This window comes from Panthera pardus, unplaced genomic scaffold (assembly GCF_024362965.1).
Source record: "Panthera pardus isolate Hobbes unplaced genomic scaffold, ASM2436296v1 HiC_scaffold_6, whole genome shotgun sequence".
In the NCBI taxonomy this organism is placed as follows: Eukaryota; Metazoa; Chordata; class Mammalia; order Carnivora; family Felidae; genus Panthera; species Panthera pardus.
Genome location: NW_026526991.1, coordinates 53490271 through 53514720, shown reverse-complemented (window position 1 = coordinate 53514720; position 24450 = coordinate 53490271). Strand labels below are relative to the sequence as shown.

At 35.1% G+C, this 24450-nt stretch overlaps 1 protein-coding gene across 5 annotated transcripts in view; it reads left to right on the top strand.

The window, feature by feature from the left end:
• The window catches only part of MON2 (MON2 homolog, regulator of endosome-to-Golgi trafficking), a 121164-nt gene that overhangs the window by 64334 nt on the left and 32380 nt on the right, over positions 1 to 24450 (top strand). For all 5 annotated transcript variants that reach the window (XM_019454970.2, XM_053895776.1, XM_019454968.2 and 2 more), the window contains 10 exons: positions 6217 to 6321; positions 6678 to 6758; positions 6837 to 6910; positions 7174 to 7264; positions 11762 to 11863; positions 12993 to 13103; positions 14685 to 14860; positions 17378 to 17540; positions 19168 to 19461; positions 21607 to 21805. In XM_019454970.2, coding sequence (XP_019310515.1) covers positions 6217 to 6321; positions 6678 to 6758; positions 6837 to 6910; positions 7174 to 7264; positions 11762 to 11863; positions 12993 to 13103; positions 14685 to 14860; positions 17378 to 17540; positions 19168 to 19461; positions 21607 to 21805 — 1396 coding nt within the window. The remainder of the gene's footprint in view (positions 1 to 6216; positions 6322 to 6677; positions 6759 to 6836; positions 6911 to 7173; positions 7265 to 11761; positions 11864 to 12992; positions 13104 to 14684; positions 14861 to 17377; positions 17541 to 19167; positions 19462 to 21606; positions 21806 to 24450) is intronic.

Below are 24450 nucleotides of genomic sequence, written 5' to 3'. Positions count from 1 at the left end.
ATTTTTAGTTTGATAAGTTCTTTATAGATTTTGGATACTAACCCTTTATCTGATATGTCATTTGGAAATATCTTCTCCCATTCCATTGGTTGCCTTTTAGATTTGTTGACTGTTTCCTTCGCTGTGCAGACTTTTTATCTTGATGAGGTCCCAACAGTTCTTTTTTGATTTTGTTTCCCTTGCTTCCAGTGACATGTCTAGTAAGGAATTGCTGTGGCCGAGGTCAAAGAGGTTGTTGCCTGTTTTCTCCTCTAGGATTTTTATGGTTTCCTGTCTTAAATTCAGGTCTTTCATCCGTTTGAGTTTATTTTTGTGTATGGTGTAAGAAAGCAGTCCAGATTCATTCTTCTGGTTGTCACTGATCAGTTTTCCCTATACCATTTGCTGAGGAGACTTTTTTTTCCATTGCATTTTCTTTCTTGCTTTGTCAAAGATTACATGGCCATACATCTGTGGGTCCATTTCTGGATTCTCTATTCTGTTCCAATGGTATATGTGTATGTGTCTGTTTTTGTGTACCATACTCTCTTGATGACTACAGCTTTTTAATACATCTTGAAGTTCGGGATTGTGATGCCTCCAGCTTTGGTTTTCTTTTTCAAGATTGCTTTGGCTATTTGGGGTCTTTTGCTTCCATACAAATTTTAGGATTGTTTGTTCTAGCTCTGTGAAGAATGCTGGTGTTATTTTGGTAGGGATTGCATTAAATGTGTAGATTGCTATGGGTATTATTAACATTTTAACAGTATTTGTTCTTCTGACCCATGAGCATGATGTTTTCCATTTCTTTGTCTCTTCTCAGTTTCTTTCATAAGCTTTCTATAGTTTTCAGCATACAGATCTTTTACCTCTTTGGTTAGGGTTATTCTTAGGTATTTTATGATTTTTGGTGCAGTTGTAAATGAGATCGATACCTTGATATTCTGCTGTTTCATTATTGGTGTATAGAAATGCAGCCAATTTCTGTATGTAGATTTTATATCCTGTGACTTTACTGAATTCATGTATCAGTTCTAGCATTTTTTTGGTGGAGTCTTTCAGGTTTTCCACATAGAGTATCATGTTGTCTGTGAAGAGTGATAGTTTGACTTCTTCCTTGCCGATTTGTATGCCTTTGTTTCTTTTTGTTGTCTGATTGCTGAGGCTAGGATTTTTAGTACTATGTTGAACAATAGTGGTGAGAATGGACATCCCTATTATGTGTCTGACCTTTGGGGGGAGGCTCTCAGATTTTCCACATTGAGGATGATATTAGCTGTGGGTCTTTTGCATATGGCCTTTATGATGTTGAGGTGTGTTTCTTCTATCTCTACTTTCTTGAGGGTTTTTATCACGAAAGAATGCAGTATTTTGTCAAATGTTTTTCCTGCATCTATTGACAGGATCATGTGGTTCTTATCCTTTCTTTTATTAATGTGATGTGTCATGTTGAATGATTTGTGGATACTGAACCACCGCTGCATCCCAGGAATAAATCCCACTTGATTATGGTGAATAATTCTTTTAATGTATTGTTGGATTCAGGTTGCTAGTATCTTGTTGAGAGTTTTCGCATCCATGTTCATCAGGGAAATTGTTCTATAATTCTCCTTTTTAGTAGGGTCTTTGTCTGGTTTTGGAATCAGGTAATGTTGGCCTCATAGAATGAGTTTGGAAACTTTCTGTCCATCGTATTTTCGGGAACAGCTTGAAACGAATAGGTATTAACTCTTCTTTGAATGTTTGGTAGAATTCCCGTGGACATCCATCCAGCCCTGGACTCTTGTTTGTTGGCAGATTTTTGATGACTGATTGAATTTCTTTATTGGTTATGGGCCAGTTCAAATTTAGTATTTCTTCCTATTCCAGTTTCGGTAGTTTGTATGTTTCTAGGACTTTATACATTTCCTCCAGATTGCCCAATTTGTTGGCATTCAGTTGCTCAAAATATTCTCTAATCATTGTTTGTATTTCTGCAGTATTGATTGTGATCTCTCTGTTTTCATTAGTGATTTTATTTATTTGGGTACTTTACTTTTTCTTTTTGGTAAGTCTGATTATTTTTATTAATTCTTTCAAAGAACCAGCTTCTGGTTTTGTTGATCTGTTCCCCTTTTTTTTTTGTTTGTTTGTTTGTTTGTTTGTTTTAATTTCAGTATTGATTTCTGTTCTGATTTTCATTATTTCCCTTCTCCTGGTTTTGGGCTTTATTTTCTGTTCTTTTTCCAGCTCCTTTAGATGTAAGGTTAATTTGTATATTTGAGACATTTCTTCCTTATTTAAGAAGGGCTGGATTGCTATATACTACCCTCTTATGACGGCCTTTGCTACTTCCCAAAGGCTTTGGACTGTCGTGTTTTCATTTTCATTGGCTTCCATGTACTTTTTTAAATTTCCTCTTTAATTTCTTGGTTAACCCATTCTTTCTTTAGTAGGATGTTCTTTAATCTCCAAGTATTTGTGATCTTCCCAAATATTTTCTTGTGGTTGACTTCAAGTTTCATAGCTTTGTGATCTGAAAATCTGCATGGGATGAGATAGGTCTTTTTGTATTTGTCAAGGGCTGATTTGTGTCCCATTATGTGATCTACTCTGGAGAATGTTCCATGTGCACTTCAGAAGAATGTGTACTCTGCTGCTTTAGGATGAAATGTTCTGAATATATCTGTTAAGTCTATCTGGTCCAGCATGTCATTGTTTCCTTGTTGATTTTCTGCTTAGATGATGTGTCCTTTGCTAGAGTGGGGTGTTAAATTCCCCTACTATTACTGTATTATTATTAATGACTTTCTGTATGTTTGTAATGAATTGATTCATGTGTTTGGGTGCTTTCAAGTTGGCATCAATATTTACAATTGTTCGATCTTCTTGGTGAATAGACTCCTTAATTATGATATAATGCCCTTCTTCATCTTTTGTTACAGTTTTTGTTTTAAAATCTAGTTTGTCTGATATAAGAATGGCTCCTCTGGCCTTCTTTTGATGTCCATTAGCATGATAAATAGTTCTCCATCCCCTTACTTTCAATCTGCAGGTGCCTTTAGGTATAAAATGAGTCTCTTGTAGTAAGCATATAGATCAGGTCTTGTTTTTTTATCCATTATGATACCTATGTCTTTTGATTGGAAGATTTAGTCTACTTACATTTAGAGTGGTTATTGAAAGATATGAATTTTGTGCCTCTGTGTTACCTGTAGAGTGGTGTTTCTGGTGACATTTTCCAGTCCTTTCTAGTCTTTGTTACTTTTGGTCTCTTTTGTTTTGTTTCATTTTTTTTCTCCAAAGAGTCCCCCTTAAAATTTCTTGCAGGGCTAGTTTAGTGGTCATGAATTCCTTTAGTTTTTGTTTGTCTGGGACACTCTGTCTCTCTTTCTATTCTGAATTACAGCCTTGCTGGATAATTCTTGGCTGCATATTTTTCCAATTTAGCACGTTGCATATTTCCTGCCACTCCTTTCTGGCCTGCCAAGTTTCTTTGGACAGATTTGCCATGAACGTGATCTGTCTTTTCTTGTAGGTTAAAGACTTTTTTTTCACTTTCTGCTTTCATGATCATCTCCTTGTCTGTGTATTTTGTGAATTTGACTACAATATGCCTTGGTGATGGTTAGTTTTTGTTCAGTCCAGTGGGAGTTCTCTGTGCTTCTTGTATTTTGATGTCTGTGTTCTTCCCCAGATTAGGAAAGTTTTTAGTTATAATTTGCTCACATAAACCTTCTGCCCCTCTTCTCTCTCTTCATCTTCTGGGATTCCTATGATATGAATATTATTCCTCCTTAATAAATCTTTCAGTTCTCTTAAGTCTTGTATGGTGATCTTTCGCCTTTGTTTCCCTCTTTTTTTTGCTTCATTATTTTCCATAATTTTATCTTCTGAATTACGGATTCACTGCTCTGCTTCATCCATCTTTGCCGTCATATCATCCATTTGAGATTGTATCTCGGTTATAGCATTTTTAATTTCATCCTAACAGGATTTTAGCTCTTTTATTTCTGCAGAAAGAGATTTCCTGGTGTCTTCTATTCTGTTTTCAACCCCAGCTAGTATTCTTATAATCATGGTTTTAAATTCTAGTTCAGACCGTCTTACTTATATCTGTGTTGATTAAATCCTGGCCATCATTTCTTCCTCTTCTTTCTTTTGGGGTGAATTTCTCATCATGTCATTTTGAAGGAAGAAAAAAGTTAATAATAAAGTAATATTAAAATAAAACAAAATCAAATAAAGGAAGCCAGATCTTAGGTGTATTTCAGTCTTCTTGTGGAGAGAGGTTTGATAGAAAAAAGAGGGGAAAAAAAGTAAAATTTTTTAAATTAAATTAAATTAAAATTTTAAATTAAAAAATGTTTAATAATAGAATAAAATAGGATAAAAATTGCTCTTTATGTATCCAAGAAAGAGAAAGAAAAGAAAGAAAAATGAAAACAGCATAAGCAAAAACAGAAGCAAAGAAAACAAACCAACAAGCAAGCAAACAGAACGAAACCCGAATAAAGTTAAATCCAGTTTCCCCTAGAACTGAAACTTTTTTTTTAATTTTTTTAATGTTTATTTATTTTTGAGACAGAGAGAGACAGAGCATGAACGGGGGAGGGTCAGAGAGAGAGGGAGACACAGAATCTGAAGCAGGCTCCAGGCTCTGAGCTGTCAGCACAGAGCCCAACGCGGGGCTTGAACTCACGGACCGCGAGATCATGACCTGAGCCGAAGTCGGACGCCCAACCGACTGAGCCACCCAGGCACCCCTAGAACTGAAACTTTGATGCACTCTATGGTCAGTAGACTAAGCACGTGGAGAGGATTTGTGCTGGTCTTCTGGGGGATGTCTCTGGAGGATGCAGGTGGGCAGGGCTTGGTGTATCAGCTGTATTCTTCACTTGGTGGTGCTGCTTAGCTCAGTGGGGTCAATCCTGGTCTGCGAATGCATGGGCGAGGGGTGAAAATAGCTTAACCCAGCTCTCTAGTCTCTGGATTAGGAATTTCGTGCCCTCACAGATGCGTGATCAAGTACCCCTCCTTTGTATCAGGCTTCTGTCTGCTCCTTGCCTTTACCCTGTCTGTGTCCAAGCTGTCTGCCTGCCAGGTAATGCCTCCCTCCACAGTTTTATCTCAGATGGGGCTGTGTTTCAAAACCCCATACTTCATAGACACCTTCATCTTTGACCTGCACTGATTCTCTGGGGGAGGGTTTCGCTGAGCAATCACCAGATGCTGGCTTTCCCCAGAAAATATTTGTGCGATCATGCAGTGGCAGTGGCTCAGAGTTTTTGGTAAATCATACCCCAGCCAGTTTTGCTGCACTCTGGTGCCTTTGTTCTACTATCAGTAAATGTGACAGCTCTCCAGAGTCCGCTGGGACTTTTGCCGATGGGGAGGACAGATAGCCTCTATCAAACGCACTCCAGACAGGAGAACCGCTTCTCTCCGTGTTGCACATGGATCCCTCAGTCCACATTGCCTGCTCCTGGGGATTTGCCCTACTTCCTCACTGGAGCATCGTCAGGCACTGATCTCTGAACCTTCAGACATTGCGCTCCATTGTTTATAGAACCCTGGTGGTATTGAAACCCTCTCCCCTCTCTCCATTAATGGTTTTGGAGAACAAATGTTTTGTCCAGTTCCCTGTGAGTGTTCTCACTCTTTCCTTCTCTTTCTCTCCAGCTTCTGTTGGGGTGGGGAGTGCTTTTCTTGAGCAATCCTGATGCTCTGCACTCTCCCCCTTTCTCTGCCCTCTCTCTGTGAAAATGGCACCCTACTCTGCAGCTCCACGGTTTTTCTCTCCCCTATTTCACCCCTCTGCATGACATTCCTGCCAAGTTCTCTGGCTCATATTATGCAAATTGTTGCATTTATCATGAGATCAATTTCTTATTCAATTTCTGTTCAAAATGTCTTGATGCTGATCTAGCTGTGTTTCAGGGACAAGACAAGCTCAGGGTCCCTATACTACTCTGCCTTGTTAACTCTGTCCCCTGTACCTTTCTTTTTGTTTGTCAGATTTTGTTGTTATAGTTATTTATTTTACTTGGATGATTGATACCTTTAGAAGACAACTGACATTATCATAACAATGATGGTAACACAATTTTTAAGCAAATTAATTTGTTCTATACAAACCATCCACACCTATTTTCTTAATATATTTGTTTTTTTATTTAAAAAAATATTTGAATATGATAATCCTGCTTTACAAGGATGCATAACAATTCTTACAAATATATATTTATTTAAATATAGCTCACTTCCAAAAATATCCAGTGTATGAGGACTTTACTTAACTTGGCACACTGCCATGGAGCTGTTCTTGGAACATCATGGCAACTTGTCTTGGCGACCCTACAGGTATGTTGTAGGCTCTGAGTCAAAGATCAGTGTTCTTTTTATATCTAGGTGCTACCAATTAAATTAAGCAATGCCTGTTGGTAGTTTGGGGAAGCCTAAAGAATAGACAGTAAGTTTGAAGAAGGAAAAGTTGGAAAAGAAAAAAGATGTGGCTTCTCTTAATGGCCTAAGTTCTGCCTATGCTTGGTGTTTTAAGTATTTTATATGAATAGCAGTTACCGATTTAAATTTAATTATTGGAAACCTACTTCTGATTTTAATTTTAGTTATTAAGAGTTACTAATGACTTTTAATTTTAGTTATTAGGGTTTTTACAATTTTACAAATTTAGTTATTTTTTTTCTTTAATTTCACAGCATCTTGTATGGATTCTGGGATTAAAGCCTAGTAGTGGTGGTGCCTTGAAACCTGGGAGAGCTGTAGAAGGACCCAGTACAGTAAGCTGTAGTTAGTCTTACTGAATTTGTGCTTCTCAATATGTTCATATGTTACATTTAATTGTACTCTTCTTTTAGGTTCTCACAACAGCAGTGATGACAGATTTACCAGTGATTTCCAATATACTTTCAAGATTGTTTGAAAGCTCACAGTAAGAATCAGTTTTTGACTCTTAAATATAGAGAACAGAGAGTTGCTAGAGGGGTTGTGGGGGGGGGGGGGTGGTCTAAATGGGTAAGGGGCATTAAGGAATCTACTCCTGAAATCATTGTTGCACCATATGCTAACTAACTTGGATATAAGTTAAACAATAAATAAATTTTTTAAAAAAAGAATCAGTTTTTGAAATTGAAATAAATATTATTAGCTGTATATTTTAGATCAGAATGTCATACTTCTTCATTTTCATTATAGGTATCTTGATGATGTATCATTGCATCATTTAATAAATGCACTTTGCTCCTTATCCCTAGAAGCAATGGATATGGCCTATGGAAATAATAAGGTGTGATATTCTGTCTTTCTGTTTTAAATATGGTACATTATTGAGTTAAATAAGATGTACACTCATAGTGATCTTAGTATTTTAGTAGTGGGACTAATACTTTCTTCCAGTCTGTGTTGAGCTTTGCCATTTAGGTTGAAGAGGGAGTGAAGAGGACATGACGTGGTTTGTGATATGTCTAATGTATTGTAAATTTAAATTGTGTCCATTTCTGTTGTGTACTGAATATTTTAAGAAACATTTTTTAAAAGAATATATGTAATACCACATTTATAAATGAATTCCATAGAATGTCACAATAATATTTGTAATTTCAATTTATGATTGGGACAATACAAGGTTTAAGTCAAGCAATATATATATATGTCTCAGTTTCTCTTGCCTTCATTGGGATGGAAATAAGGAGCTAATCATTTCTTAGTAAAGGTAATGATTCTCCCTACCTTGAAAATTAAATTTTTCCTTTACTTATTGACTGAATGAATAGAATATAGTACTTTTGAATATTGGCATTCAAGAGCATTTCTTTCTGTAATCAAAATATCATTTTCTATTATACTTGGACAGCACAAGAATATATGGATTTGTTTATATTTTAGAAATTATGTAAAATGCCTTCTATGTTTTAAAATAAATATGGTGTAACCATTTACAAGTAAGTGAAGATACCTAGTACATGATTAAAAAGCAGAGAATGCAGCTTTGTAACTTGTTTAACATGTATCTGTAAGATCCAAAATTATGTTGTCTGCTTAGTCTTCAATTATAATTCTTTGTATTGTGGCTTGTCATCTGTAGGACTCATTTAAAGATTAACCAGTGAGGTCTTATTAAGGAGAAGTTTCATATACTATAGCATATAGTTAGAGTATTACATAACCATGTAGGTGTTTGAAAATATGTTTTATACTTTACTCCAAATTAAGGCATGGGTAATATAAAATACAGTAAAGTAGTAAATTTCTTGATATCCTTAATAATCCTGCATCTTTAAGATTAACTCAATGCACAAATATATTTTTAATAGAGTACTTTAATGAAATATGAGCAAGTTTCTGTGGTAATGTCTTGAGAATTTACGTATTAACTCAGTAACCATGGTATGTGTACTGCATACATGATAGTGCTAAGAAATATAAAGGATATTTAAGATTTTTACTTTCTAACAGCATGTGAACTACTGGCTCATGGTTAAGTGGTAGTTTAAGTGGTATAAGAATCTAAATAAATAGTTATAGATACTAAGTGATGTGAGACATATTCTGTGAATCTTTAGTGTCCTATTATAGAAGATGTTTCTAAGTGCATATTTCTACTAAAAGAATTAAGATTAATTAACATGAATTGGTTTGTTATTGGAGGTGGATATTGAAGGAATGGTATAATTTACATAAGAAAGAGCAAGTTCATGGAAATCAAAAGAAAAATGTTACAAGAAGTCAGGATCAATGAGAATTGAGAAAAAATAGGGATTTGATGTTTATAATTATGCTGGAAGAATACAATTTCAAGAGAGTGGTTGGAGCAGATATATTTCAGGGAGGCTTAGAAGGAACAAATGTTGAAAAAATGGATGCGTTGGAATGGAGATTATGTTCCTGAGAATGGATTCTCGTTTCTCTCTTTTAAGATTTAATATTATAAAGTGAAGTGATGAATGTGGAATGGAAATAAAAATTTATAAAAATATAAACTATAAAAATTTTAGACAAATATGGTCAGGCTGACCTTTGCTGCATGTATTAATGTTGTAATGTTATAAAAATATTAAAAAATGTTTAAATGGAGGCAAAGAACAATTCATTATTCAGTTGTGCTTTTTATAAAAATTATTATAAATATGCAGATGTTAAAATTAGAAACTTTTATATTTTTCTTAATTATTAAAAAAAACTTTGACAATGTCAGCTCTTCTGAGTGAGTTAAACATTCTAGGGATTAAAGATATATATATTGGGGTGCCTGGGTGGCTCAGTCAGTTGAGCATCTGACTTCGGCTCAGGTCATGATCACACAGTTCGGGAGTTCTAACCCTGCATTGGGATCTGCGCTGACATCTCAGAGCCTGGCGCCTGCTTCAGATTCTGGGTCTCTCTCTGTCTCTCTGCTTCTCCCCTGCTCATGATCACTATCTCTCTCTCTCTCTGTCTCTCTCTCTCTCAAAAATAAATAAACATTAAAAAAATTAAAAAAATTAAAACGAAAGATATATATATCAGTGTTCTTTAGTGTGGATTTAAAGTCATCTCATTTTTGGTCCTCATTTCAGGAATTTTTGCTAATGTGTTGAGAAGTAGCTTATGATGAAGCTTGCAAATTCTTCCCTGAAAGAAGGTGTGGTGGATGATACTTGTGCAGACATATTACCAAACTCAGTATAACAATGACAAAAATATTCTTCATAGTTTACTGTATGCCAGGCACTTAAATGTTTAATTTAATATAAAACAACTCTGTGAGGTTTGGCGGTAGTTTCCCCTTTTTACAGATGAAATATGAAAATAGAGAGTTTAAGTAATCTGCCTGGGATCACATATTTAGTAATTGTTAGAACTTGGATTTGAACCCACATAGGTCTCATTCTAGAGGTTTATTCTTAACCACTTCACTAGTGGCTGTAACTTTTGTGGGCATCAAAGTCTGCTGTGGAGTTTTTTAAAAATGCAAATGCCGGGAATACATTCTAGGCTTTCTGAATAAGAATCTTTGGTTATGAGGTGTGGGCATTTGTACATTTAAAAAAAAATTTTTTTTTTGATGTTTATTTATTTTTGAGGGGGAGAAGGAGAGATAGAGTGTGAGCAGGGGAGGGGCAGAGAGAGAGGGAGACACAGAATCCGAAGCAGGCTCCAGGCTCTGAGCTTGTACATTTTTTTAAATGCCACACAATTCCTGTGTTCATCCTGGTTAGAATTAGCAGAAGAATGAGGTGGCTGGCTGGCTCGGTTGGTAGAGCATCTGACTCCTGATCCCAGGGTTGTGAGTTCAAAGCCCCATGTTGGGGCTAAGAAGGAGGAGGAGGAGGAGAAAATCATACTAGGCAACATTTATGAGGACTTATTATCTGCCAGATACTTTCTAACATGTGGTTGTCTCTGTATATTTTTACCCCATCGTATAGATTTAAAAAATTTTAGTGAGGGGCGCCTGGGTGGCCCAGTCGGTTGGGCGTCTGACTTGGCTCAGGTCACGATCTCATGTTCTGTGAGTTCGAGCCCTGCTTCGGGCTCTGTGCTGACAGCTTGGAGCTTGGAGCCTACTTGGAATTCTGCATCTCCCTCTCTCTGCCCCTCCCCTGCCCATGCTCTGTCTCTCTTGCTTTTAAATAAACATTAAAAAAATTTTAAAAATTTTAGTGAAAGTAGTAACTTATTCAAGTTACATAGCTATTAAGTGGTAGAGTTGAAATGAGGTCCTAGTCAATTAAAACTTCACAAATGTCAGTCTTAACCACTGTATCATACTGTATCATACTGTTTCTACAATGGTACATTCTTCTACCACACAAATTTTTAGGGTGCCTGTAACATTAGTACATGCAGCAAAGGTCAGCCTGGCCAAATTTGTCTTAAAACAATACTGATTCCTTTTCTGGTTGGTGAAATGCTAGCAACTGAGGAGAGGGGTTTGTCACCTGTCTCTGGTATTTTTTCTGTTATTTCCTAAGCTCACAGTTCCAATATCTGCCTCATTCCTGATTCTATACTTCTTTCCCCTGGTCTCTGTTGTTTCTTTTCGGATTTTTTCATACTTTCTGACATTCACACATAAAACCTGGACATTTGAAGACTACACTAGTAAGAATATATATCAATCAGCCTAGGCTGTAAGTCTGAGATCAAGATGCCAGCATGGTGGTCCTCAAGTGAGGACTCTTTTCCTGCTTTGAAAGATAGCAGTCTTCTCACTGCATGGTGGTCCTCAAGTGAGGACTCTTTTCCTGCTTTGAAAGATAGCAGTCTTCTCACTGGGTCTTCACATGGTGGGAAGGAGTGCTCAAGAGCACGCCAGGAAGCTCTCTGGTGTCTCTTCTTTTAAGACACTAATCCTATCTTACCAGAGTTTCACCTTATTACCTCACTTAACCTTAATTACCCCCGTATAGGCCCTGTCTCCAGAGACCATCACCTCGGGGGTAGGGTTCAACATAGATATTTTTTAAGGGGACACAGTTTAGTCTATAACAGAATGCATCTTTCCTTCTGGTCAGAAGAGTAGCCACTCTATGTCTGGAATAATTTTGAATTTTTCACTTTTTTCTCATGAAAGCATTCTCTTCCTAACCAAATTTTATAATTAGAATCTATCCTGGATACTTGAGGGTGGGTTTCAGAAAGGCTTGTCTCATGATAACTAAGGTTCTGTTATGATTATTGCTAATTTATACTAATTATATATTAATTATAGTCATGCTTTTCAGAGTATCGTCAGTTTTATTTATAGTTGAGGTACTAAAAATTTCTTACAATATCAAAATGCAATATGTTTTCTCTCTAGGAACCATCTCTTTTTGCTGTTGCCAAATTGTTAGAAACTGGTCTAGTTAACATGCACCGAATAGAAATTCTTTGGAGACCTCTAACTGGCCATCTACTTGAGGTAACTTCTTTTTTCTTAAATGCTGTATTTACTTTTGTTAAGAATAAAGACAGACACATTGAACTACGGATTCTGGATGATCATGTGAACAATCAACATTAACTTTTTCCCCCTTGTCTTTATGTCTGTGTATTTCATTAGGGACTAAAGTTTTGCAATGATTGCCTTGGGGAAGGAATAGGTTGGTGTTTTGGACTGATAATGGGTGACACATCAGTGAAATCTCTGAAGTCTCCTCTAGCTGTTAGCTTGGGTCCTCTTTCTTTTGTTACAGAGTCTCTTGATCCACCTCAGTTTCAGCTAGTTCTGAAACTTTAAGGCATTTGGGGCTGAGAGTTCATTATAAACACTGTTCCTTTATAACCTTTCCTGTGATTCTGAGATAGCTCTTCTCTAAAGGGAAAAAGCCTGTGTGGTATCACTAATTGTAGATAGTGCCAGGGAATTTCATCTGGATTTGTATACTCTTGTGTTCAAGTTGGAGTGACTGGTAATAATTAGCTGATTCTCAGTAATGGTTGCTTCTGTTAGTATGCATGTGTATGTTAACTTTAGGTTTAGTTTCCACGATCATTTTGTATTATTTTAGTAAGCTAGGAAAGGTATTACTCTTCATAAGAGAAACAAATGAGCTTGAACTTTTCTTTATTTTTTTCCCCCATTTTGTTGGGATTACTTTTATGAATTATTATAGAGGAAAAATGCAGATTTTCTTGTCCTAGACATTCTCATCAAATGGCACAAAAATAAGTTTTTAAAATCTTAGCATAGTATTTGATTATGAGGGTTGGCCTGATTAAGAACCTTAGTATCAGCTTGCTGCTTTTGTTTACTCTGATGATATAATTTACTTTTTTGAAATCCTTTTTTTTCTGTGACTTGTTTAGTTTCATCTTTTATTTTCTGTCTCTTTATTGCTTCCTTTGCCCCTTATACAGAAGGTAAGCTTACTTCCATTTTAGATACAATTTTTTATTCAGCCCTTATTGGTGAACATTTCATATAATTTTTAAAATGTGAAAGAATACAAAATGTTATATTTAAATTTTTCTTTTCTCAGTTGATGTGTGATATGTAGCTTAAGTGTACAAATTAAATATTTAATTTTTGTTCAATGTTTTGTCTTCAGGTGTGCCAGCATCCAAACTCTCGAATGAGAGAATGGGGAGCAGAAGCTTTAACTTCACTTATTAAAGCAGGATTAACATTTAGTCATGATCCTCCACTTTCACAAAACCAGGTAAAAAAAAAAAAGTTACCTTGTTTTAAAAAAATTTTTAATGTAAAATCATCCTCTCCTATGTGTAGTCTTTTTCTTAATTTATCAAATCGATGATATTCTGAGAATGGGTGTTGTTTAATATTTTATATGTAGGCCATGGATATCATACAGAAGACTGGTATGTCTGGATTTTTAGGATTATCTTTATTAAAAATCATGAAAACCTTCTTGTGAATGACACAGAATTAAAGCTTCTAAATTACTTAGAATTGGGCTCCCATTGTGGAAGTTTCCCTGTTCATGCATTGCTAAGACTTTATTTTGAGGCCCTACTTTATTAGCCTCCTTGCTTTGGTCCCTAACTATTCCTAATTTTTTTCTCTAATTATCCTTACATGGGGAGAAAAGCAAGTGGTAGAAGAGACAAGTACAATAAAATAAGTTTTTATTTTTAAATAATTTAAAAAGTTCCTTTGTACTTCCCCAGTTTATTTTTGTCTTGAGTCCTTTGTCCTGACTCATATAATCATTTATAGATCTCTTATACGGTTTTTTAAAAGTCCACTGAAGTTCTTTTGTTTGAAGATTGAGTAGGAATGAAGATGGTGATTGTATTCTATAAATTTACTCAATACATAGTTACTGAGTACATACAAGATGCTACCTAGTGATTTAGCTCTTGGAATAGAATGATGAGCAAGACAGAAAAGATATATGTTCTTATAGAGCTTAAATTTTAGTGACTTCATATTTTTTTCCTGTTACAGTTTAAGTTTTTTGAAAAGAAAACCCTTATCCAAATCCTATTCACTGTAATACCTGACACATAGGTGAGAGCTTAAATGTTTTTTCAATCAGTGAACCAAATAAATGAATCCTTGAAGAGAAAACAGGTAAAAATGATGCAAGTGCTTTCAGGTCTTGAAAGGACTAGAAAAGAATGCTGTCTTTACTCCAGTGGATTCTAATCGTTTGACGCTGTCTTTGTTAATGGGTACCATACTTACTCACTTTTTAGTAGTATTAAGAATTTTAAATTTAAATGTATGTGATATAGGGGCATTCACTTTTGAATGTCCCCTCTCTGTAAAGACAGCTTTCCTACTATTCTTCCTTTTTAATTGTATATTCTAATAAACTTTTGCCTGCTGCTCAAAATAAACAAACAAAACGTGATGTATATTAACAGAGTAAATTATGAAAGATAGTTTTAGAAATTGGGGATTATTTCCTCTCTCCAGATATAGCTAGATGTATATAGACACATTTCCTTTATTATATATATATATTATACAGAAGGTAAGCTTACTTAGAGATTACTTACTTTAGAGATTAATTTCTATACGGGTCTTTAATTAGTGTCCTTTAACGCATAGTCACTCCATTTAATCTGAAATTTAACATGTTAAAGATAGGTTTTTATTTCTCTTATTTTTAAAAAAAGGTGACATATAAATCTCTTAATTACTTCAGAGAAATCAGTGTTTGTTTTAGTAGAAAAGTTTTTAATTACTCTTACAGTCTGAGTGGAGGTGAATTTAAATTTAAAAAGTAACAATAAAGCTTCTCTTTCTAATTAGTTTCCTGCCCTCTTTTCAGAGACTACAGTTGCTTTTATTGAACCCATTGAAAGAAATGTCCAGTATTAACCATCCAGATATCCGACTTAAGCAATTAGAATGTGTGTTACAGATTCTTCAGAGTCAGGGAGACAGTCTTGGGCCTGGATGGCCATTAGTGCTTGGAGTCATGGGAGCAATCAGAAATGATCAAGGGTAAGTTTTTAAAACTAACATCCAGAAAGTAATAGAGGTAAAGAATGAATTCATCCTAAAATGTTGCAGAAGTGGTAATTTTTTATGTATGCCCTTCCTGTTTAAGTCTAAGATCTAGAATCATTTTTTCTTAATCCTACCTCCAGTTGGTTGGAGTGAATTATTAGGGCTCACCTTTGTTTTGGAAGGATGGAAAAATTGCTGTTTATTTGACATTTGTACAAGAATACAAAGTTCATAATTAATATAAATGCACCAAGCTAAAAAATTTTGTAACACATCCAAAGATTGGGGTTTATATTATTAAAATAAATATTTGATAAAATATAAATTAACACTTAGGACTTCTCTGCATATATTGGGAAATCTAAGAATTTGCTTTTAAGTGACTTTTAAAATTTTATTGTTCATTTATTCTGTGCCTAGTATATTCTAAATACTATGCTTGCTAGTTTCTATGATTACACAGTTGGGTAGCTCTTGCTCTAAAACTAGAATCTTATGGAAAAGGAACAAGGTCTGTGTTAGGATCCTAATAAGAATAGTCTGTTATGCTCCAAAGAATACGATTCCAGTGGGAAGAGCCTGTGTCCCTGGAGTGGGGCTGAGCCAAAATTATGAGGGACCTTACATGCTTTTATAAACTATGTATTTGGATTTGTCCTCAGTACATTTGAGAGACATTTAGGAGTTTTAAGCAAAGGAACATTGTGATGTGCATTTGAGCTCTATCACTTTAACAGTACCCTGGAGGGGTGGGGGGAAATGAGAGAGCCTGTAGTGCTCTCTAGAGATAGAAAGGAGGAGATGATGGGGCGCCTGGGTGGCTCAGTCAGTTAAGCATCTAACTTCGGCTCAGGTCATGATCTCCCAGTTTGTGAGTTCTAGCCCCGCATTGGGCTCTATGCTGACAGCTCAGAGCCTGGAGCCTGCTTTGGATTCTGTGTCTCCCAGTCTGTCTGCCTCTCCCATGCTCATGCTCTGTCTCTGTCTCTCAATAATAAATAAATGTTAAAAAAAAAAAAAAAGACAGGAGGAGATGGATTTGAGCTACTTAGCAGATTCACTATAGAGGTGAAGGGTGAAATAGGAAATAGAATAAGGAATGACTCCCACATTTCTGACTTAGGCAGCTTAATGAATGGTGGTGGTATTAACTAAGTAGTAAATACTGAAGGAAGAGCAAAATGGACTTGTTTAGTTTAAAGTGAAACATTGCAGTGGAAAGGTCTATTAGATGTGTGGATATATTTGTCTCATTCTGCAGCAGAACTCATGCCATCTTACATGATGACTAGTTGAGGAGTTTTGTATGGTTGAAATGCTTGAGACTATCTATTATGGAAAATTGATCTTTCTTATTTATTTGTAGTAGTAAATTTCCTTAAATTCTACAAAATACTGGGATGATTAAAGTGGAAGGAAGCCAGCGATAGCTTAAATCAAGCTAAAATTTCTTCTCCTAATTTACAGTGCAGTTATAAAATAGGATGTTGTTGTAAGATATTATTTAGTACATGTAAAACAGGAAGTACATGACATAGCAAACAGTAAGTGTTAGCTATTATAATTCACTTTTGTTATTATTTTTCCCCACTGCCATTTCTCTCTAAAGTCAAATGCTTCTTTAAAAAAAAAAAATGTTTATTTATTTTTGAGAGAGAGAGAGAGAGAGAGAGAGAAAGAGAGACCACAAGCAGGGAAGGGGCAGAGAGAGAGGGCCAGAGGATCTGAAGTGGGCTCTGCACTGATAGCATAAAGTCCAATGAGGGACTTGAACTCAATGAACCATGAAATCGTAACCTGAGCCAAAGTCAGTCACTCAAGGAACAAGCCACACAGGTGCCCCTAAAGTCAAATACTTCTTATTCTCTTCATTTGAAATTCAAAGTATACTATTTTCTTATGCAGACTAGATGGATTATTTTAAATGAGATATACATAAAAAAGAATGGGGAACTCATTTTCATTATGTGTCTATTTGCATATATGCTGGGCACCATGCTAGATTTGTGGGATATAGTGGTGAGAAAGTAGCTATAGTCAATTTCCTTTTTTTGTTAATGTCTAACTTTTGTTTGGCTGGTTGATACAAAATCCTTTCTTCAGTTTTGTTTGTTAATTTATTTAAGTATAAGTATCTCTTTTACATTTATGTAAATGTTAAAATACCGTATGACCTATATTAGGGGAGATTTTTTGGTCCAAATTTTAAAGTTTATTTTTATTTATTTTGAGAGAGAGCATGAACAAGGGAGGGGCAGAGAAAGACAATCCCAAGCAGACTCTGCACTGTCAACGAGGAACCTGACATGGGGCTCGTACTCAGGAACCTTGAGATCAGGGCCTGAACTGAAATCAAGAATCTGATGCTTAACCTACTGAACGACCCAGGCACCCCTCTTGTTCAAATTTTAGAATAGAATTTAACTTGGTTCAAATTATTGTAAGGTGTATATTTTTACTTACATTTCTTTTAAGTGCATAAATATATATTTATTTTTCATTTTTTTTTAGAGAATCCTTGATACGAACTGCATTCCAGTGTCTTCAGTTGGTTGTGACAGATTTTCTACCAACAATGCCTTGCACATGCCTGCAGATTGTTGTAGATGTAGCAGGTAGCTTTGGACTTCATAACCAAGAACTTAATATTAGTTTAACTTCAATAGGTTTATTGGTAAGTATTACTGCCTTTCTTGTGATCATATAATTTAGAAATCATTGTTAGGCAATTAAGAATGAATGCTAAGCAAATAGGCTTTTTGTTTTATGGGGGTTGTTTGAATGACATTTAAATGCTAAACTTTTATTTTGCATGAAGGATTAAATGACATAATTTAAGAAATAATTCATTGATAGAATATTTGGAATAATTTTTATCTATTGAGCTGAAATTTTGCTTTAAAAGGTTTGTCATGAGAGGATTTAGTAAACAAGTAATAGTACATAAAAGAGAAATATTTATTTGACTCTCGTGTAAGGATTAATTGATTTTCAATATTGTTTTAGTAGCAACATTTTCATGTACTACTTATTTAGTAAATAAAGCTCCAATAAAAGTCTTTACATGGTCCTGTAGTTCATCCACTCTGCTTCGTTAGCTACTAGAAGGCATATGTTAATGGAAGAGCCTTGACTGTGGGAACAGATATACTTGTATTTTAATTCTCTGTGCCTGTTGTTAATTGTTTAATGACTGACCTTTTGAGCCTCATTTTACTTACTTTGAATGTAGAAGTAAAATCTAAGTTAGGATGTTATTAATATTACATTAATAAACAAAGCTGTTTCCAATATAAATGCATTTAAAGGCAATTATTTACATTTTTAAAAGTTTATTATAAGCCAAAAGTTTTTACTTATTTATTTTTATTTTTTTAAAGTTTATGTATTTTTGAGTGGGGGAGCATGAGCAAGAGAGGGGCAGAGAGAGAGGGAGAGAGAATCCCAAGCAGATTCAGCACTGTTAGCGAGGTGCCCAACGTGGGGCTTGAACTCCTGAACCATGAGATCAGGACCTGAGCTGAAATGAAAGAGTCTGACACTTTTAACCTTCTGAGCCACCCAGACGCCTCTATAAGCCAGAAAATTTTAAAGTCAGATATCCCTCACAAGCTAGATAAGTTACTATTAAAATGTAATCATAGGAAAGAAAATAAGCACACATATAGAATCCCTCCCAAAGAGTATTTAATTCAGTGTTGACTGTATTACTGCCTGGTGTCACCTCTTATATTTATGTTTATAGGATTCTCTACATTTTTATCATTGGTGTAATTCTCATTAATTCATACACTGTACTGTGGTTGAGAATGAGGTCATAAGCTACGTTAGGATATAGTAATTGTTCTATGAAATTATAAAATGTCATTAAATGATATTAAAGAACTGTTAATAATTTTTTTGGTGTCATAATGGTATCATGGTTAATTTTTTATAAAATATAGGCACGAAATAAATATGCCAAAATGTTAATAATAGGTTTTGGGTACATTGATATGGTGATACATTTTCCCTGTTTTTTGTTTTGTTTTATTTTGTATGTTCTTGAAATGTTTCATAACAAAAATATTTAAAAATATTAATGTCAGCACAAGATTGTTTCCCCATATTCTCCTGAAATCAGATGGAGACATATGACAGAGATGTTTTCAAATCTATTCTGCTAGAAAAGGAATTTCTGAAGTGACTTTTTAAGGTTTTGTTTCTGAAAGTTAAAGCAACCAATCATGTATTGAATATTTATTTATGTGTTTAAAATAAAATCTGTGAGTGAAATGGTATTTTTCTACTTTGCTCTTTAGTGGAATATTTCAGATTATTTTTTCCAAAGAGGGGAAACTATTGAAAAGGAATTAAATAAAGAAGAGGCAGCACAGCAAAAACAGGCAGAAGAAAAAGGAGTGGTTTTAAATCGGCCCTTCCACCCTGCACCACCGTTTGATTGCTTGTGGCTGTGTCTTTATGCAAAATTGGGTGAACTATGTGTGGACCCCCGTCCTGCTGTGAGGAAAAGTGCAGGGCAAACTCTGTTTTCAACAATTGGTGCACATGGAACTTTGTTACAGCATTCAACATGGCATACTGTTATTTGGAAGGTATTGTGTATTAGCCTGAGTTATTAGCATTTGAGACAGATTTAAAAATTTTTCAATTAAATTTGTTCTTATTAATTTTTAAAGAAGAATTTCCATGCATTTGTGCTTTTGGCCAGACAAAATGTTAGTTTTGTCCTGCTATAAGTTACACCATGGAGCAAATTACATATTGAAAGCCTATTCTCTCTTTTTCTATCTTCATCTCTTAATATCTGTCTCTGATTTCTGCCTTTGTCCCTTTTTTCTCCCTGTTTTTCCAAGTGGCAAAACCACATAATTGAAATGTAATCAACTACGAATTTTATAAATGAAAGAATATCAACAATAGTGAAATTTACTTGCAGACTAAGCAAACAGAAGTAACCTCTAAGTGTTAAATTCTGTATGTTTGTTCATTAAATATACAGTTTCATTTTTTCTTTTTCTTTTTTATCCTCTAAGCCTTTTTTACAAAACTAACAGCTTATTATTGAGCATCTCCTCTTTGCTTTCCTTTTTGGTTCTGTCTGTTCCATTTTAATACAAGTCTGTTCAAGGGCACCTGGGTGCCTTAGTCCGGTAAGCATCTGACTCTTGATTTTGGCTCAGGTCATGATCTCACAGTTCATGGGATCGAGCCCCGTGTTGGGCTATGTGTTGACAGCAGGAACCTGCTTATAACCCTTACTTTCCCACTCTGTCCTTTCCCTCCTCACGTGTGTGTTCTCTCTTTCTTTCTCTCTTTCAAACTAAATAAACTTAAAAATAAACCTGAAAAATAAAATAAAATAAATAAAATAAAATTCTGCTCATCGTCTTTACACTGCTTTTGTGAATTTCTGAGATCAGTTAAGTTTGGTAATAGGCAACATAGTAAATCCTAATTGTATTTAACAATTTTTTTTCAATTTAATAAAAAAGACTCCAGAATGTCTTCTTAAAAAATTAATAATGTACCCATGCTTTGGGCTCTGGGCAGATGATGTGGAGCTGCTTGGGATTCTCTCTCCTTCTCTCTCTGCCTTTCCCCCCCGCTCACGTTCTCTTTTGCTGTGTCTCTCTCTCCAAATCAGTAAATAAACATTTAAAAAATTAATGTGCATTTACTAATAAAAATAATTAAAATCTCTTCTCCTTCCCCTATGTTCTGTTTCAGCTCTATCTGTTGGCTCTTATTCAGATCATAAACATGCTTTAGTCTCCCTTACTAGTATTTTAAAAAACAAACTGATATTTTCTCTGATTCCTATTTTCATTTTAAACAGCTTTATTGTTAATCTTGCTGCCTAATTCTCAATGAATTTTTTTCCTTCCTCACCTCTCCTGCATTCTCTTGACCCTTTAATATGATTTCTAGATTATTCTAATTCAAAGCCTCTTAAACCTTAGTAACAGAGTCCCCTTGAAGTCTTACCACCCCCAGACCCCCAGAGTTTGTGATTTTTTTTGATCCCCCTGTCACAGAGCCTGAGAATTTGCATGTCTGTGAATTTCTTGGGTGATGCTATGCTGTTGGTTCTGAGACCATATTTTGAGAACCACAGAAATTGTTCATAGGCTACAGGTAGTCTTCTAATTGCCAAAATGTTCGCCCTAAGTTTAGTTCTTATCCTACTCATTTTTTTTTTTTTTTTGGTAGCATTTAATACTGTTGGCTATTTTCTCCTTGAAATTTCTCTTCCCTTGGCTTCTGTTTCACAGAATGCTTTTGCTTGTCTTTTTCATTTTTATTTTTTTTCTTCAACTCCTTCCCCTGAATCTACGCTTTAAATGTAAACATTCTCCAAGTCCCAGACACTTCCTGCTTGATATTTTCAAGCACCCTCATCTAGTCCCGAAACTTGAGTTATAACCTCTATTTAGATGTCTTCTATAATTCTGTTTTTTGCCTGGACTGAATTCCTTAGCTTCAGTCCCTTCTTACACATTACCCCATAGATGCTCTGTTGATACGTCAACAAGTCTTAGAAAATATCCAATCAAATTAAAACATTTTTCATATTCTATAACTTCAAGTATAAACTTAATATAATACTTCTATTTTTTCTAATATATTGGATTGATCTGTCTGATGTAATTTCTTGTGACTTTTGTTGTGACAGTTCTTAATTGCTATGCTTTTATTTAAGCTATGTTATTTTTATATGCATTTTTATAAATATTCAGGTTCTCTTTCATCTATTGGACCGAGTTCGGGAATCTTCTACCACTGCAGACAAAGAAAAGATTGAGTCTGGAGGTGGGAATATTCTCATTCATCATTCAAGGGACACAGCAGAGAAGCAGTGGGCAGAGACCTGGGTTTTAACATTGGCCGGAGTAGCAAGAATCTTTAACACTAGAAGATATTTACTGCAACCTTTAGGTATATATGCATTTTTCCCTCTAGTTAAACAAGTAACTCATTTTAAAGGCAATTTGAAAAATTTAGGAGATTTTTAAAAAATTTGTATATAATGCTACTTCCCAAGAATAATGAGTCTTAATGTCAGTTTTTGTTTATGTGTGGTGTGTGCATAAGCATACACAGTTTCATTCATTTTGTTGAGAAAATGTGTAATTTACCTCATATGGGCTAGCCTCTAGGGGATACAATGATGAATAAAATACACAACATCTTTGTTGTCATGGGCATAAGGGAATAACTGTAATTACATAAATAAATGCAAAATTGCTACAGTGATAAATGCTACAAAGGAGTGGTGCTTTGTAAGCTTATAATAGTTATTTGACCAGGCCTATGAGTTCCAGGTAAGCTTCCCTAAGGAAGCAGTATTTTACCTGAGGTCTGAATGGTCAGTAGTAGTTCCATCAGGCAAGGGTAGGATGAAATGTGAAGAATTTTATAGGCAGAGAGAATGTGTAAATGTCAATAATACTGAGATTGAGAAGCCCCAGTGTAGATTATACCTTCAGTTCTGATGATAGTGGTGAGGGGGGTAGAGAAAAGTGAATGGAACAGAAATACTGGTTTATAAAATTATGAGCATGCTGTACATATTATTGCATTTTTACAAATTATTATTTTATATTTGGCTTTTTTGTTCCTGTTTATGTTAAAGCATAAGCATATTTATTCTTTCCATCAGCAGTTTTGTGTGTTCTTCATGTTCATTTTTTCCTTTTTTTACCAAAAGTAGTCTCTAATGTTTGATCCTTTTTGCTCTCCTAGAGCTTAATGTTAAATGTATATAAAAATCCTAGCTTTTTATTTCCATATAAAATTTACATAAAATGAAATGTACCAGTCTTAACTATATATTTGCTGAGTTTTGACAAAATAAGCATCATTTTTAATACGTCTGTGATAGGGCACCTAGATGGCTCAGTTGGTTAAACGTCGGATTCTTGATTTTGGCTCAGGTCATGACCTCACACTTTATGAATATGAGCCCTGAGTGTGAAGCCTGCTTGGGATTCTCTCTCATTTCCTCTCTCTTTACCCCTCCCCTATTCATGTTCTCTCTCTCAAAATAAACTTAAAAAAACAAAAACCAAAAAACTTCCATGATAGTTACTTTATTTTAAAAGCTAAAACCTGGGGCACCTGAGTGGCATAGTTGGTTAAATGTCAGACTTTGGCTCAGGTCATGATCTCATGGTTCATGAGTTTGAGCCCCACATCAGTCTCTGGGCTTACAGCTTGGAGCTTGGAGCTGGCTTTGGATTCTGTGTTTCCCTCTCTCTCTCTCTCTGCCCCTCCTCCCCCCCCGTCTCTCTCTCTCTCAAAAATAAACATTAAAAAATTTTAAAAGTATGGGGCACCTGAGTGGCTTAGTCAGTTAAATACCCAACTTCGGCTCAAGTCATGATCTCGGTCGGTGGGTTCAAGCCCCAAATCAGGCTCTGTGCTAAAAGCTCAGAGCCTGGAGCCAGCTTCAGATTCTGTGTCTCCTTCTCTCTCTCTCTGCCCTCCCCTGCTCACACTCTGTCTCTCAAAAATAAACATCAAAAATTAAATAAATAAATAAATAAATAAATAAATAAATAAATAAATAAATGTAAAACCTAATAAATAAAGATCTAGTTTTTTAAAAATGAAGGCTGTTTGTGTAGCTTTAGTAGTTTTTTATAATTTGAATATTGGAAAATGGTCTATATTATTTTAGAATAAGGTTCATATTTTCAACATAACCATGAACAATATATACTTACATCTAGTCTTTTAGAATGTGTACTTTTTCCTAGGTATAGAATATTTTAAAAGAGGAATTACAGGGTTTTCCTTCCTGTGGTATGGAATATTCTAAATATGAGATTGAATCCCCATTCTGATGTCAGCTCAAGTCATGGTCTCATGGTTCCTATCGAGCCCCATGAGCAGAGCCTATTTGTTTGGGATTCTCTCTCTCCCTCTTTCTCTGCCCCTTCTCCACTTGCACACACGTGCTCTCACTTTCAAAATAAACAAACTTTTAAAAAATCTGTTTTTTATTGTATGTAAGTTATACCTCAATTTTTAATAAAAAAAAAAAAAAAAACGTGGAAAGGAAAAGGCATATAACTGGCCAGGTGTTATTTTTTGTCCTGTATAGGCAGAGTAGTACCTATTGTTTCATCCCAGAACTACTTCCAGCTTTTCTGTTAACTGATTGCTTCCTCAGAAATATGAGGAAAAATTTAAAAATTTACTCACTTATAGACTTTAAACCTTAATTATTTATGTATTTCACAGCCTACTTATGTCACCCTGCTTTGGAAAATGTCAGTTCTTCTGATTTTTGTGTTAAATGCATGTATGTGGGTAATAAGCCATTCTGTTAACAAAGCCATTGGGGTAAATTGCTCTAGGAACAAGGTCATTTTTGTTGGGTTTCATAGAAACAGACTACATGTGGCTGTAAAGAACTTCAACATAAATGTGCTTACCTGGTCATAGGAGTAGAACAAGAGATTGGATTGATCAGTGGAAGCCAACAACTGCCACTCAGCCCATACTCTGCTGTGGGTGGGTCAGCAGACTCCATTTCACATGAGAGGAGCAGATTTAGACTCAAAGTTGTAAAAAGA